This window comes from Glycine soja, chromosome 7 (genome assembly GCF_004193775.1).
Source record: "Glycine soja cultivar W05 chromosome 7, ASM419377v2, whole genome shotgun sequence".
NCBI classification, from domain to species: domain Eukaryota; kingdom Viridiplantae; phylum Streptophyta; class Magnoliopsida; order Fabales; family Fabaceae; genus Glycine; species Glycine soja.
The window spans coordinates 41,201,136-41,216,449 of NC_041008.1; the positions used below are offsets into that span (position 1 = coordinate 41,201,136).

Here is a 15,314-nt window from a genome sequence, read left to right on the forward strand (position 1 = left end):
GTGTTATCATCCTCACCCACTCACTCAAACTGTCACACAGACAACAGATAGGAATAAAACATCAGCACAGTCCATCTGACCAGGGTTATTAATACCTTATGAGTGGTTGAAAATGATGTGAATTTAAGTTTGAGGTCTCTGTTGAATTCATTTTTCTATTATGTTCAAAAGGAATAAGAAAACAAAGGCATAAATGAGTAATTAACCCTGGTGAGTTTGTTCAACTACATTCTGGCTAGCCCCTAACCTTAGTTGGATTTGAAACCAAACGTCTCCGATTTCTATCTCATTTTTAATTAATATATTTCTCTTTCTAGTTACCTTCAATGCATAGTAGAAAACACACACACCACTCAATGGTTGGCTTACACAATTAATCCTTGCGTCCACATGAACCCAAATGAGCAGGGACCCCAAGGTATCGCTTTTGCCATGTGTATGCTTTATGTGCAATGATTATTACACTTTACTACTAGCTATTGACCTCTTGTCTGTGTCAAAGCAATGCCAACCTAGATTTGGTGCATGCATATTTGTTTTTGATGTATATACTCATCCATCGACATTGTAGAGTCCATATACAAATTGACAAAGGGTGGGCGAGCAGAGGGAAATTTCAAAATCCTGGACCTGCACATTTATGCAACCAAACATGTATAATCTCATTGTCACTTTCCTAATCTCTTCTCTCTCAGGACCTTGCAATTAATGACTCGCCTCAAATGGTACCCATTGTTGCCTTGAGTGCGGAGTGAATGAGATTGATTTACCATAATGCCACTATCCTCTTCCACTTTTTCATGGAGAATTAATTATTAGGTTATCTGAAACTATCACCGTTGATCCATAATTTTGACCTATCATTACGTAATATATAATAGAGATTTTCAATTTTTTAAAGACTTGATAAAACTCAATTCATGTAAACATGATAAAGATGATATGGCTAGAAGCTGGATCAAGTAATAGAAAAAGATTATTAGACATCTTTCGGTGTAGACACGTAGAGAGAAATAAGAAGAAAAAAAATTAATACTACTTTGGTTCTCATTTATAAAACATAGTCAATTGATATTTTTTTCTCTTCTTATAAGATTTTATTTAATCTTTTTTATACATTAATTATTTTTTCTTACTAAAATATCCTTATTTATTTTAATCTATACTTAAATGCTATTTTGAATTGTTACATTTTCTCTTTTATAAAGATTGAAAAGGATTAATAAGTCTTCATTAATGTTAAAGATATGTTTGGAAAAAATATTACGGTTAAACATAACTTTAATGCTAATACTTAAATTAACTTATTTTTCTTAATAAATGTAATTGAGTTAACTATATTTTATAAATAAGAACAAAGGACACAGATATTATTGATGATATGATGTCACAAGAAAAAAAAATGAATGAATGTTAATTAGGTGTTTGTAAATTTTGGATATTCAAAAAGAGTGATTCTTCTCCTTCCCATATCCTTTTTGTGGATCCCTATGCCTAACGTGGGGGCTAATCTTAGGCTTCATATAGGCTTAATATCCAAAATGATAAATAAAGATATAGGAATCGATTTATTTTTCTTCTTATTTATGAAAATACAACTTAATTTGAAACCCTCCAAAAAATCTACAAACTAAATTTGTTCCTATAATTAATGAGTAACAACCGTACATTTTTTAGAGTTTAGCCCGGAATTATTAAGAGCATCCACAAATATCAGTTCTTACTTTTGTGAGTTCTACTATATCATCTAAGTTTTAAGAACTTTAGTCAAACTTTACTCCAATTTATAGGAATCTTATTGTGGTGCATGTTGTTATTTTTAACAAAGAAAATTAATTTTCTATTGACAAGAAACCGTTCTTATGTAAGAACAGTTCTTACATTTGGCAAACTCTCCTCTATACTCCAACAACCCAAGGTGTAACAAGTGGATTCGTCTGTATAAGAATTGTGAAACAAATTCCCAGCAAAGATGTTCTAAAACAAATCCTCTCTCTCACGCAAACTTATTGTATAGCTCTAAATAATTAAAGGACATGATAGTTTTTTAACTAGGGTAAAAGGATATGAATTTTAGAATAATATTTTTTGGAGACTTTAACAATAAAAACAATCCTTTAGTACTTACTTTTTTTTTTTTTTTACTTTTTATCACGTTATATCTTTTATCACACTTATACTTCTCTATCAGACTATTAGAATGGAGTGTCTATAGATTACCATTTTCCTTGATTATATGAAATGAAATTCTGATTTTAACTATTGTAGGTAAGTATAGAGAAAGCAAGATAAGTCAGATGATGAGAAGGACCCCGGTGTCTTTTGCGAAGAATCCCGAAAAGGGCAATGTAGCGAGAATATATATGCTAGAGCTAGAAATATGACCTTTATAATTAGAAGCAGACAATAAGATAGAGACATATATACATACTAAAAAGGATATCTCTCCTTTGTTCTCTAATTCTAACGCGAAAGAAAAATGAAAATCAGAATATGTCACAAGTAACACTGTGCATTCGTATAGAATAATACTAGTGTCTAATGAGTTGTACCTAATATGTATGTTTGTTTGCCATTGTCATCATGGAAATGGTTGTCCATCAACAAATTAAGGGATAATGACTTAACTTGTGTTGGCACTAATGTGTACTTGTGCCGAGATTAGACGAATGATAGAGGTATCAACAATATGATAAATCACCATCGTGTTCTATTATTAGCCTGGCTGATATTAAGCATATTACTCCCCCTTTTGTTTGCATAAATGTCCCTCTAAACATATAAGTACTGGTAGAAAATATACATGTTTATTCGACGAAAGATTGTGATCATTCATTGCCACACTATAGTTGAGTTAAAATTGGATCTTTAAGATGCTTATTTAAAATTGGTGCTTTTTTTTTAATTTTTGTTTTCTATATAAACCCCTTGACGATGGAATTAAAAAGTTTAATGAAAAGGACAACAGAAGGCACATCAATATATACCCACGAATAATTATTCAACTGTTGAACAAGTTTAAATTTATGGTGATGAAGGCCTCTACAATTTAAAGATGCGAGAGCAAGCAGAAAAATACTTGTGAAAATGGACAGTTTCAAACTCTTAAGCTACGATTAGTCCCATGTCGGTATCATTGTAAATGTAAAATAGAAATATGAAATGATCGTGTAAACAATATGATGATGTGAAAAAGGAAAAGTCTTACGTACCCATTGCTTTCTCTTATATCAAGACAAAGAAATATTAGCTTTTGTTTAAATGGTGGATTTAATAATTATGGCTTGCCAATAATTCATCATGAATGGTTTCTTGACTTAATAAATTTTAGTTAATTTATTAGCTTAGCTCCATTGTTATCGACCTGCATGTGTTTATGTTCTAACTTAAGTTTATGGTGCTTTTCGGTAATTGAACTCTTGTTGAGATTTGTGTTAATTGGAACGAGTAAATCTTTTCTTCCCATAATTTTTCTCTAACAGGTAAAAAAGAACTTACTAAAATTTAAATCTTAAAATGAAAGGAATTTAACTTGTCTTCTCTCTCCATGCGAGTCCAAACTAATCGTCTGCAGTTTGTAATTCCATATATCTTAGAATCGAGTATAATTAATAGATCATATATTGAGCATGTACATACATATCCAATATTTAGATTCTCTAAAATTGTTTCATAATCAAATATATACGAATGTATAATTTTTATTGAATATAATTAATAGAACTTGCAATTAATCATATTAACTCCTTACAATTTAACAAAAGACTTAAATAATTTTTTCATCGTTTTTTAGTTTTAATCTAGCTTCTTAAAAAAAACCTATTTGGATCTCTATAATTTTTATCCTTAATATTATTATTTAGTATTTCACTCTCCTAAGGTGAAGAAGGTATATTTTAGAGAATAAAGATCCGTTTGTTATAATTTTTTTTCATAAAACAACTTTTTTAAAAGAAAAAATATCCATTTTCAAAAGTTTTCTATGCGATTGTTCCAGCTTTTCAAAATAATCGAAAGCCAAAAATATATATAAAATCTTATTAAAGTCAAAAATAAAAAAGTTAGTTTTTTAAAAATGTTTTTATGATAAAAAAATAAGCTTAAATTAACTTATATTTTTATTTTAAAATCTCTAAAATAATTATTATTTCACATCAGAAACATTTTTTTATCCGCAGCAAATGAGCCCTAGCTAAAATATACTCACAATTGTTGACTGAAAAGATGTTAATTACAATTTAACGTTAATTACAATTTCAACCCAAATTTTTTAATTAATGATTGTAATTGTATTTTATCTTTTAGGCTAAATTACAATTTTGACTCCCCTATAACTCTTAATCCACAGTTTTGGTTCTCCTGTTTTTTTTTTTTGTTTTAAAATATTTACAATTTTGATTCAATTTTCAATTTTACATATATTTATTTATTTTATTTTTATATTTTAATTAATCAAATTGTTTTTTATGGTGTCTTAAGTGAATATGTTAAGATTAGAGTTCATTGAACCAAAATTACAAATTTTTTAAGACAAGAGAACTTAAATCACAAGAAAAAAAGCAGGGAAAACAAAATAACGGGTTTAGAATTATAGGAAGGTAAAAGTTATAATTTAACTTATCTTTTATCTCCCTCACTTTAAAGGAGGCATAAACCTTATTATTTTAATTTCTATAAAATTGTAAACCTTTGATGTAGGTTTATCTTGAATTTTTTTTCATGCTAGACAGTTAGACTATATGTTGTTTAGGAAACATCGTGCTTTTTTTCCTAATTTTGTCAGTCACCTTATCATTTATTAGGGATAGAGAGTAAAACAAAAAAATATACAAAGCAAAACAGAATATTTTAATATAAAAAAAGTACATATATTGTGGAAATTAATTCTTGCTATCTAATACCTTAATAAATTTTTTCTATCTAAATTTCTTATTTAAGCCTTAATAAAATTTAATTGTTCCTATATATCTAGTATCATACGCGTATTACTGATCAATATCAACATCAGGATGCATATTTTTTACCTGCTATCCTAAATTATTGCATTTAACTATTTTTAACAAACCCTAAAAATACCCTATATTTAACAAAGCTCTTTTATTGGATGTTTTACTTTCTTCTTTACGGTAGAGCGTCTAGCTAGTTTTCAATGCCATTGAGTACACTTGGTGACTTTAAAAGAATAATAAATTGTTGATCAAACAGCAGAAAGGGTCAAAACCGTTAAGGGACGACGTTTGAAAGAATTACAAAACCAAAGTCACTTTCTTAATGAATGCTGCGAAAGATAGAAGCAAAGAAATATTGGAACCTATATATATATATATATGGTGCTAATTAATTGGTGTTGATGGCCAAAATTTAAATTTAAAGGAACATATGGCTGTGAGGTATTTAAACCGGATAGGAATTAAAACCGGGGTAGGGTAGTAGGACCCTGAAGCTAGCACACGTGCGAAGCAATGGATTGATATATGTTTTGTACGTTGAAAAAAACCAATGCAAGATAGAGGAAGAGAGCCATGTGACGGTGTAAACACGCACTAACAAAGTGACTTAACTTGCGTCTTGGAGTGAGGTAATGCACCAACACCAATCACTTTCTCGTTCGAGCATGTTGGTCTTTGCGTGAACTCGCCCTTTGTCTAACCCATACGTTCCTTCCTATTATCAATTGCACAAACTACCACTAGCCCTAAATTTACCCTAGAATCAAAACCAAAAATTTTAAGAATTGTATATTGTTGTGGTTTAATTCGATTTTCATATCTTGTTAAAAAAATCAGATCGAACAAATTATATATTATAATTATATTATTTTTTTATTGTGGTAATTAATACTAAGTATTAAATAATTTATTAATTTTTCTTTGTTTTATAATCAACAACCATAATTTATTTTCATATGTTCAAAAAGAATATATAGTATTGAATATTGGGTGATATATAAAATTACTATTATATTAAAGAGGAGTTGGTAATATCATTTTAGATTAATGTTAAATAGAAGTAAAAATAATAATTTTAAAATAAATATGTTAAACAAAATTTAATTAAAAAAATAAATTTATTTTAAAAATAATATAACATAATAATTATGTAAGTTTAGTAGGTAAATTTTAAATTATAATAATATATTAAAAATATAAAAAAAATGTGGAACCAAACCCCCCTCAATCACCTCTATCCCTCAATGGAGCCGGCATATGCCTCTTTTATGTGTACTTGGCCGTTGCTACTTCATAAATTATTATGCACTGGGTTAACAGAGATTTCGGTTCCAGTCTTACAAATGTCAAAGAACATATATAATTGAAAGAAAAAGTCTATGGAAAGTTATATTTTTTTTATAGAAATTAATAGTAAACAAAATTGATAAATATTTTTTTATTATAATTGAAAGAAAAAACAAAAAATACTTTTTATTTTGGAGAAATAACTTTTTGTATGTACTTAGTCCATATTTACTTTATACCCACCTATTGGTTTAAATTAATATTTTTCTATATATATAGGATGGCAGTAGCTTCATTTAAATTATTTAAATCTCTCACTATTACGGGGCCAATTTTAATGAATTTTTAAATCAATATTGTTGTACGATAATAAGATCCTGTGCCTTTATATGGATCCACTGCGGAGAATAGATATCATCCAATCCAAGCTTTGTAAAATGAATATAAAAGAATTCATTTTGTGATTTCTAAGGAAGCTAAAGTGGGAAGAGGATGAATGGTTCTTCTCGATTTATGGGAATGATAACGTTGGGTTGTTGTGCGTATGTTTCCTTCCTGCCAATGAATGATAACGTTCCTAAAGTGAAATTTTGGCATAGAAGGTGCTACTATATAGTACGTATTAAGGTGTTTGTTTCATGGATTAGTTTTATTCTTGAACTTGAATAAGAGTTTAAATGCCATATATTTAATTAGTGTAAAAAAAAATATTGTCAACAAATTAAAGTTATATTGCTGAGAAGATTTTAAAATAGATTTTATAAAAGTTAACAAAATTATTAATGATCGATCCATGATTAAATGACAAAAAATTTATACCGGTGAAAAGTTCCTATCTTTAACAAAATTAATAATTTTAACATCAAATTTTTAGGGTAAAACTTTGTTTCCATGTGTAAAAAGGTTTCAGATAGTTTAAGAGTCAAAGATAAAAAAAAAATAGTTTATAAACATTCTTTTTAGTGTCGTCTGGGATATTTTTTAGGCCTAGATCACAAACTAAAAAAATGACCTTTAAATAACGAAAACGTATTTCATAAATAATTCATCAAAAAAAATTTTATGAATTTATAAATCCAACCATAAAAAAATAATACACAATTTTTATATATTAAAAAATTTACAAAAATAAAGTTAATAATTTTTTTTTCCAGATATTTTAAAAATTGTGGGATCCCTCAAAATGTGAGTCTTGAGCCATCGACCACCTTGCACATATGTCTGAGATGGCAATGATTCTTTTTTCTTAAGATCTCAAGGCAAGTTCTAGGAATAAAATTGTAACAATTTAGCAAGTACCAAAGTAAATAATATATCTTAAATGCCCTGACCTAACCGTGTCAACAAATAAATTTTGCTAAAAATACTATCAATTTTTGTAATAATTATTTAAACTCATACTAAAATTATTTAACTAAATTATATAACCTTGTAAAAACATTTATATTAATATATAAAAAATACTTAATATACACTTACCTTCTCTTTCATTTCATTTTAACCTATTTTTCTTTTTCAATCTTTAATTCTCATCACATAATTTGTTTTATATATATATATATATATATATATATATATATATATATATATATATATATATTAGTATTGATTATATTAAATTTGTTATAATGTATTAATATCGTACATTTATTTATCTTTTCAAATGTTAAACATATTGATTATAAAGAGACAAACTTAAACTTTTAAAATATAAATTTATATATCCTATTTAGAGGTTGTATTGCAAAATATGTTTTTAAATACCAATAATCATTGTCTTCAGTTGAACTAGAGTGGATCTCCTTAAGTAAGGTCTTAGGTCTAAATCTAATGGATAAAAACAGGTGATTAAAAAGGAATACTAATATGGTTAGAAAGGAATATTCCATGCCAATTAGGTTTCCTAGAAGAGATCAGTCATTAATAAAGTTGATAAATACTTCGTATAAATAATTAACCTGATTAAAAATGTTTTTAAATAAATTATCATGAATGTGATATCAAACCTTTAAAAAAAATACTTATATCATATAAACATGTTAGACTTGAATCTTAAAAAGCCTAATAGTTTAACTTTATTTTAGTGTTAAATTATCATAAAATAGAGCCATAAATAGATTTATAGTCCACGAACCTAATTAATGCCTTATAATATATACTTCCTTAGAGAGAAAAAGAAGAAGAAGGAAGTGAGTAACAACAAACGAGTGATAAAGAAAATTGGTTCTGGTCTGGTATTCCGTATTCGCCTCGCAAACATGTATAGCAAATGGTAGATGAAAGGCCCAGATCGGATAAAATTCGGCCTTTTTTTTTTGCTACTAACGTGACATCTACTGTTTAATTTGAAATTTTATGAGAATAAAAACTAAAACAAAGTGTTAAAAAGGAAAAAAAATTAACACTTTGTGTTTAATTAAACAAATAAATCGTGCGTGGTTACATGAACCTCTAAAGTGATTGATGTGTATATATAATGAATTTTCACATAACCAATCTTCTTTTAAGTTATGACATTTAGATATATCTTTATATTTTTAGATACGTGTCACATGATACTAAAATGTAAAATGTATGTAAAGCAACTATACGGGGAACTAAAATTATATTATTATTATTATTATTAAATTAAAATCTGCACAATACACCAAAAAAATGAAAATCTGCACAAACAACATAATTAATTATGTGGGTCTTCCTCATTAATAAAATGCTTAGTTATTAACTCAACATTCCTTGTATTTCGGCTTAAAATTTTAGCTATCAAATACTAAGAATAAAACAGTCGAAGTACAAATTTTCAATGACTTTATTATTTGATCTTTCATAAAACACCCTCTCAACTTTAAGGGAGGCACTACATTTTTCTCATTATAGACCTAGTAGCGCCTACTCTCCTTTATATGGGCCATCTAAGGTTTGAGATAACGATTTTTTTCTTTTTTGTTTTCTTCCCCTTACAACTGTCACCATATGAATATAATTGAACGACCCATAGGGGATGATTGAATTGGACGTGGGATGATATGAGTTTGAAGTGCCATCGTTTTCCTGGTAAAAAAAGTTGAGTGCTGACCAACCCACCTCCACTCTCACCCTATAGCTTAAACTCTTGATAAAGGTACTGACTATGAGTTACTAGCTAGTTAGGGTTGTGCGTACATCACTACCCAAAAAGCACAAATAAAAGTTTTTTGCCCTTAACTCTTTCTTTCTTCCTTTTTTAATAATAATAAAAATATGAATTAGATCTGGAAGACTCAAACAGTCTAGAAGAAGTATTTAAAGATATTTCTTCAACAAGGTACTCATGTCATAATAAATTTGAATTCAAGTCGTGTGTTTTGGTTTAGCTTCAATAGCGCACATATAGCTAAATTTCCATGTCTAATTTACGGAAAGATGTATAAGCAACAAACCAATTTTCACTTATTGCTATATTGACGCGGACGAGATACATCATACATCCAATGCTAAACCAATCAAAGATAAAATAGGAGTATTATCCTTACCCACTGAATCAATTTTTGTAGGCTTTAAGTTTTTGAGACTGCTTTATTTTTTCTTTATAGAAAAATTGTATATATTTTTTCTTTCCATCAACCATCACTCAACTTCAGAGGAAAAGTACATAATCCCCACTCAGTAGAAAGACGATGTTCTGAAAGTTCAACTCTCAGTCTCGTGGTCCCATCATTATCCCAGGGTCTGCCCCTCTTTACGCCAGAAAAATAACGAAGATGACTTTTTGCTCTTTCTACTTCATCAGATTAAAAGAATACTAAACAAATAACGTGACTAAGGAAAGACGACAAACGCAAATAATTGCGGGATACGCGGATGGTCAAAGACAAAAACACCCATAGTATAATAATAATAAAATTGAAGTAAACAAATGACTAAACAAAACTTAAAAAAAAAAAAAAAACGGTCTTTTGCTTATATTCCAATTTCATATTTCCCCTACCAAATTGCTAAGCTGTCTTTGTTACTTGATGACACAAACATGACTTTTCTAATTAATAAAAATTTACAATGCAGATACGGAGGGAACCATTTCTAGATTTCATTGTGAGCCTTGCCCCTGTTTTTCCTCTGCTATGTCTCCCATTTCATGTACTTGTTCGTCTCTCTCTGCTCTTGAAAATTGCGTGTATTTTGGACTTTTGATAGGGGGATTAGAATTGTGGGGATTTGGACCAATTGGGTCAATTTTTTTTTCTGAAATTCCAAAATTTTTGGAAACTCTCAAGCAAGCAAGGATCTCTCCTCTCTTTTAAGGATACTACTAGTTTTTGTTGTTCTCCCCCTCAGAAAAAATCCAAATCCCCTGTTGTTAATAACAGCATAATCAATCCACTGTGGTCACCACCAGGCATGCATGCTAACTCCCAAAGTATAAAAAAGGTTCAAAGGGTCATTCATTCATTTCATTCTGTCCTGGTATGTTGGCTACTACTGCATAGATATTTTACAAACCAAGTAATATGTAGTAGAGTAGAGTAATTGGTAGTGCTATCAACATCCCAAATATAACCCTGCAATTAAATTTTCAGATTTCAGAAAAAAGGGTCAATTTCTAATTTTGTTACTTAAGAGAAAGAAAGAGAAACAATGTAAAATATGAAAGTTTAGTTACTCACGCTGTACTAAGAATGGCTGGATGGACGTTGTACTCCTTGGCAAACACAAATGGAACAATCCCTTGTGGTAGTGCAGCCTATATATGTTCAACAATGATTGCATATCCATAAGCTAACAATCCAAATATGTTTCTTTAAATCATGTTTAACAGGTATATTCACATAAAAACACCATTAAAATTTCATAGAACAATATGTTAGTAATACACCCTTTTGAACATATTCAATATTAGTAATTAAAACTTATTAAAATTTTATGGATCATACTACTTATATAATTAGTTTTATTTTTGAATACCACTCCTCTATGTTAGAATGTATAGAACCATGGTGTTCCTAAGTATTCAGAATCTCTAACTTTTACTGCAGCATTCCAAGATATTAAAGTAGTTTACACAAGCAAGTAAAGATAACAGTGTCATTACTCAAACATGATTAGAAATTTGGTAGTCAACAAGGTTGGTTACCTGAACAATAGCTATACGCAAGAGGGTGCCACGTAGGCCAACAGCGATGGAAGCTGCTGCCATGACGGCGGGACCTGTGAGGAACCGAACAGCCATGGCAAATGTTGCAACAGAGTTCCCACATGCAATTATCTTAGGTTGAAGAGCCATGAACAGACCTACAAGCACCAAACCCACAACACAAAAGGGTAAATCCTCAATCATATAACTTGTTTTATTGGGAAGAAATCTAAGACAGGTAACAAAAAAATTACAACAATTCACATGATCTAATTAATGAACTGAACTAAACCTTCTTAATAACTCCTCAATCATATTTTAGCCAAAAGGTGAATAAAAAATATAAGGCATCTAAAATTTACAGTCTGGGAACAATGGGAAAATGCTTTTAAGTTTAGCGTATGAAAATATATTTGTAGTACTGCTTGATTCGTCTAAATCAACTACCTTTTCCTAATATGGGGTCCAAAAATTGTACCGGTGGTCCCCACCACCGCCCTGGACCGCACAGCGACGTTGTTCAAGACCAGACCCCACATGTCGGGGACATTGCACTATCACTATGCAATCCCCATATTATCGTCTTGTGAACAACATCATCTGCTTCTTGTGTTATTATGTGGTAACAAACTACAACATACAATGGACGGTCATCACTTGCTTATTACTTGCTTTCCCCCAAACCCTTACTTTTCATAGATTCATCATACTATCACATTCAATCAAGTGCCGTCGTACCCCCGTTCACCTCATTGCGATTCTATTTTTCAACCAAACTATAACACAGATATAAGAAGATTCACTCACACTTTTAACTAACCGAATTAGACCCTTGATATATTTTTAATATTAAAATTACAAGAAAAATATTTGAACAAACTTATTTAAGTACTATCACATGAAGATTATTAGTTTCTCGATCTCTTCAATGTACGTTTTTACACCAAAAAGGGGGTTATCATGAATAAGGCTGTTTTAGTCAATGAGGAAAGGAATTGCAAATAAAGGGAGAATGAAATTATTAGGAGAGCATGAGTTTGGAGAAATTATTACGCGACCACTTACCCAAGCTGAACATAGCCATTCCAAGACCAGCATCAGACAGTATGGAGATTGATTTCTCAATTATTTTGGGCATGTGCACATGCCACCTGCAATGAATTAATTTAATAATGATATATCAGACCAACGTCAACACAAAATTATAACCACCCTACACAGTAATAAACAAAACCCTAAAAGTCAAAACCATGCCAAAAAAAAATTGGCCACAATCATCGTCCTCTCAGATTGACTTTAATTTTTACTGACCTAAACGCCACGAGGGACCAAATGACACCAATGAGACTGGAGTAAGTGTTGGGGTTGCGAATAAGCTTCCTCCACACCATAATCAGTATGAGACGGGTCATCACACTCGCCGGAGGCATGTGTTTTCCAGCACCGGCGACAGCGGCTTTCGGGTGTAGCTCCGCCGTTGAACTAGATCCTAACTTGTTAAGCCCAGCTGGTCCAGCTTTCCCTCCCTCTTCCTCTGCTTGTTCTCCTTCTTTCGCAGGAAACTTCAACTCTTCCCCACCAAATTCTCCTTCTGCAGCAGCTTTATTTCCAACCAACAATCACCAAAATCAAAATCATTTCCTCAAAATAAAAAGAAGGAACAAATTTAAGCACAGTTCTGTAAGTACTTCTAGTGTTGTTATCCAATCAAAAACTCCAGTTCTAATGGTTTTTTGTGCTGTTCTGACAAGAAAACAGTATTAAAAGTACTTAAAGGAACTCCATCTAAGTTTTGTAAAATGAAGAATCTAGTACGAGTACCTTTGTTGGTTTCTCCATTTTGAGGGTGGTCATCAGCAACCAACATCCTAATCTCCTTGGCACCTTGATCGGAGCGACCTGACTGATCCGATGCTCCAAAATCAGCCCCACTAAACACGTGGAGGCCGCCGGCTTCAGAAACTGGCGACGCACTGGAGCTCCATACAAACATATGGAGCTCCTTAGCATCGTGGCTGGTTTTATTCCCACTGTTGGCAGGTTGAGCTACTTGAGGAGGAGGAGCAGGAGGAGCAACTTGAGCTTGAACCTGTGGCTGCGTCTGAGTCTGAAGCTGAGGCTGCGTCTGAGAATTCTTGCTCACACTCTTCGTTAACCCGGAGGAGAATTCCGGGTTCGGAGCCGGGTACGCCGCGGGCAACGTCTGCACTGCGGGATAGAACCCGAACCTCGGGGAGCTGATGGTCTGCTGCTGCATTGCACCAGCAGACCCACAATTCTCCTCGAAGTTGGAGGGACGCGGCGTGACCCCGCGTGACGTGGACTGCACGGAGTACATATCCGCTGCACCAAAATTAGAATGCCTCGGCGCGTACCCCATCATGGAGTAGAAATCCGCGTGGTTGAAGTTGGAGCCACGTGGCGTGGGGTTACGCGACGAGCTGAGGCTGTAAATCTCCGCGCCGGTGAGGTTAGAGGGCCGCGGAGTCATCATAAAGGACCTTCTGGAAGCGTTCGACTTCCTAACCGTTACGTGAAGCTTCCCATCATCGCCGACTTCGGCGTCTGTTTCCAGAAAATCCCTACCGTCGAGCGAAACGACGTCGGAATCGATCTTGAAGGAGACTATGGAAGCAGCGGTTTCAGGAAACTGCTCCATTATAAGAAGCTTCGCGCCCCGGTACTCGAAGAGAAAAAGGAGGAGCGTGTACCAGATGATGCACTGCAGCACCACCACCTGCACCATGAGTTTGCCGGAGTATTCGCCGTACATGGCGATGAGCAGCGGGATCCCCATCACGAGCGTGTTCGGCAATGTGGAGAGGGAGAAAATCGTAATCATCCACTCCAGGCTCCCGTTGGCGGAGAAGTTCGTCCAGATGGCGAGGGCGAAGAGCATGATGATTTTCTGGAGCGTGTCCGCCGCGATGAACCGGAAGTTCATCTCGTACGGGTTGTTCATGGAGATGAAGTGGAACGAGAGGAGCGGAACGGCGAAGATCGCGACGAAGCGGTTTATGCCGGAGCATTGGTCCGGTGAGAATATCTTCCACCACCGCACCGAGCCGTACGCCAGGATCATCGCCACGTACAGCGGAATCACCGCCGACATCACCGTGTAGAAATCTCCCCAGGTTATCATTTTGCCTTTTTCTTAATTTCTAAATAAAATCTACTCGATTCGAATAGGATTCGCTTGCCAAGAGGATGTGTTTAGACCAACAGAATTCTAAATAAAATGGAAAAGCTTTTTTGACTAGCTAGTTGGATGGCATAAGAGAGAAAATGAGGAGCAGGAAGAAGGGTAAATTGGGAAGAAAATGAGAAAAATGGAAAGGAGAAAACCGTTACTTAACTAACTGGTCTGAGAGGGGGATATATGTCTCTCTGCAATGGCTTATGCCTGCTATACACTGCAGTGTTTCTGAATTTGCTGATGAAGTGTTAAGAAATAGAGAGAGAGAGGGAATTTTGGAAGGCAAGGGTTTAGTTTAGTTTAGCTTAGGCTGTACATATATAGACCTTGCCTTGGGGAATAGAGAATAGGGTCATATATAGAAGAAGAGATATATATATCTACTCATGGTGAGAAAAAGAACAATAATTATACGATCATTTTATGATAATAGGTAGATGAGGTTTTTTTTTTTTCTTTTTATTTGAGTGTTATTGAAAAAGGGAAAGAGGTGAATGAGTTTAGGGGGATTGGGGGACCACTAGGGAACAGTGTGAAGTTAGGTTAGGAAGTGACCGCCTGATATGGTTAAGGTAACCCAACATGGGTTAAGATAAAGGTATAGTTGCAATGGAGTGATGGGACCACGTGGTGGGGAAGAATGCGTATGGATTTTCCGTGACGTGGTAGCTCTAATGCTTCTTTTTTCCCCTTCCGTTTTTTTGTTTCACTTTTCACTCTTCTTTCCTTTTCGTTTCTCAAAAGGATTGGAAGAGGGAGCCCGTGGTAAATT

At 32.7% G+C, this 15,314-nt stretch overlaps 1 protein-coding gene across 3 annotated transcripts; it reads right to left on the reverse strand.

Annotated features, from left to right (window-relative positions):
- Positions 1-10,077: 10,077 nt before the first annotated feature.
- On the reverse strand, positions 10,078-14,898 carry LOC114419741 (auxin efflux carrier component 7-like). 3 transcript variants are annotated; one of them, XM_028385514.1, is made up of 8 exons: positions 13,436-14,898; positions 13,168-13,392; positions 12,960-12,987; positions 12,658-12,916; positions 12,412-12,497; positions 11,347-11,504; positions 10,880-10,956; positions 10,078-10,774 (listed from the first exon to the last, which is right to left on the reverse strand). In XM_028385514.1, the coding sequence occupies exons 1-8, from the start codon at positions 14,486-14,488 to the stop codon at positions 10,708-10,710; spliced, it is 1,953 nt and encodes a 650-aa protein (XP_028241315.1). In that variant the 5' UTR covers positions 14,489-14,898; the 3' UTR covers positions 10,078-10,707. The 3 variants fall into 3 exon arrangements, with proteins under 3 accessions (XP_028241315.1, XP_028241314.1, XP_028241313.1); XM_028385513.1 differs by lacking the exon at positions 12,960-12,987 and having other exon boundaries at positions 12,658-12,937; positions 13,168-14,897; XM_028385512.1 differs by lacking the exon at positions 12,960-12,987 and having other exon boundaries at positions 12,658-12,946; positions 13,168-14,895.
- Positions 14,899-15,314: the final 416 nt, after the last annotated feature.

Coding starts and splice junctions, on each gene's coding strand:
- LOC114419741 (XM_028385512.1), bottom strand. CDS start 14,488: ATGATAACCTGGGGAGATTTCTACACGGTGATGTCGGCGGTGATTCCG. Junction 12,947..13,167: donor AAATGGAGAAACCAACAAAG/GTACTCGTACTA, acceptor TTGGAAATAAAG/CTGCTGCAGAAGGAGAATTT. Junction 11,505..12,411: donor AATGGCTATGTTCAGCTTGG/GTAAGTGGTCGC, acceptor TGGTGCTTGTAG/GTCTGTTCATGGCTCTTCAA.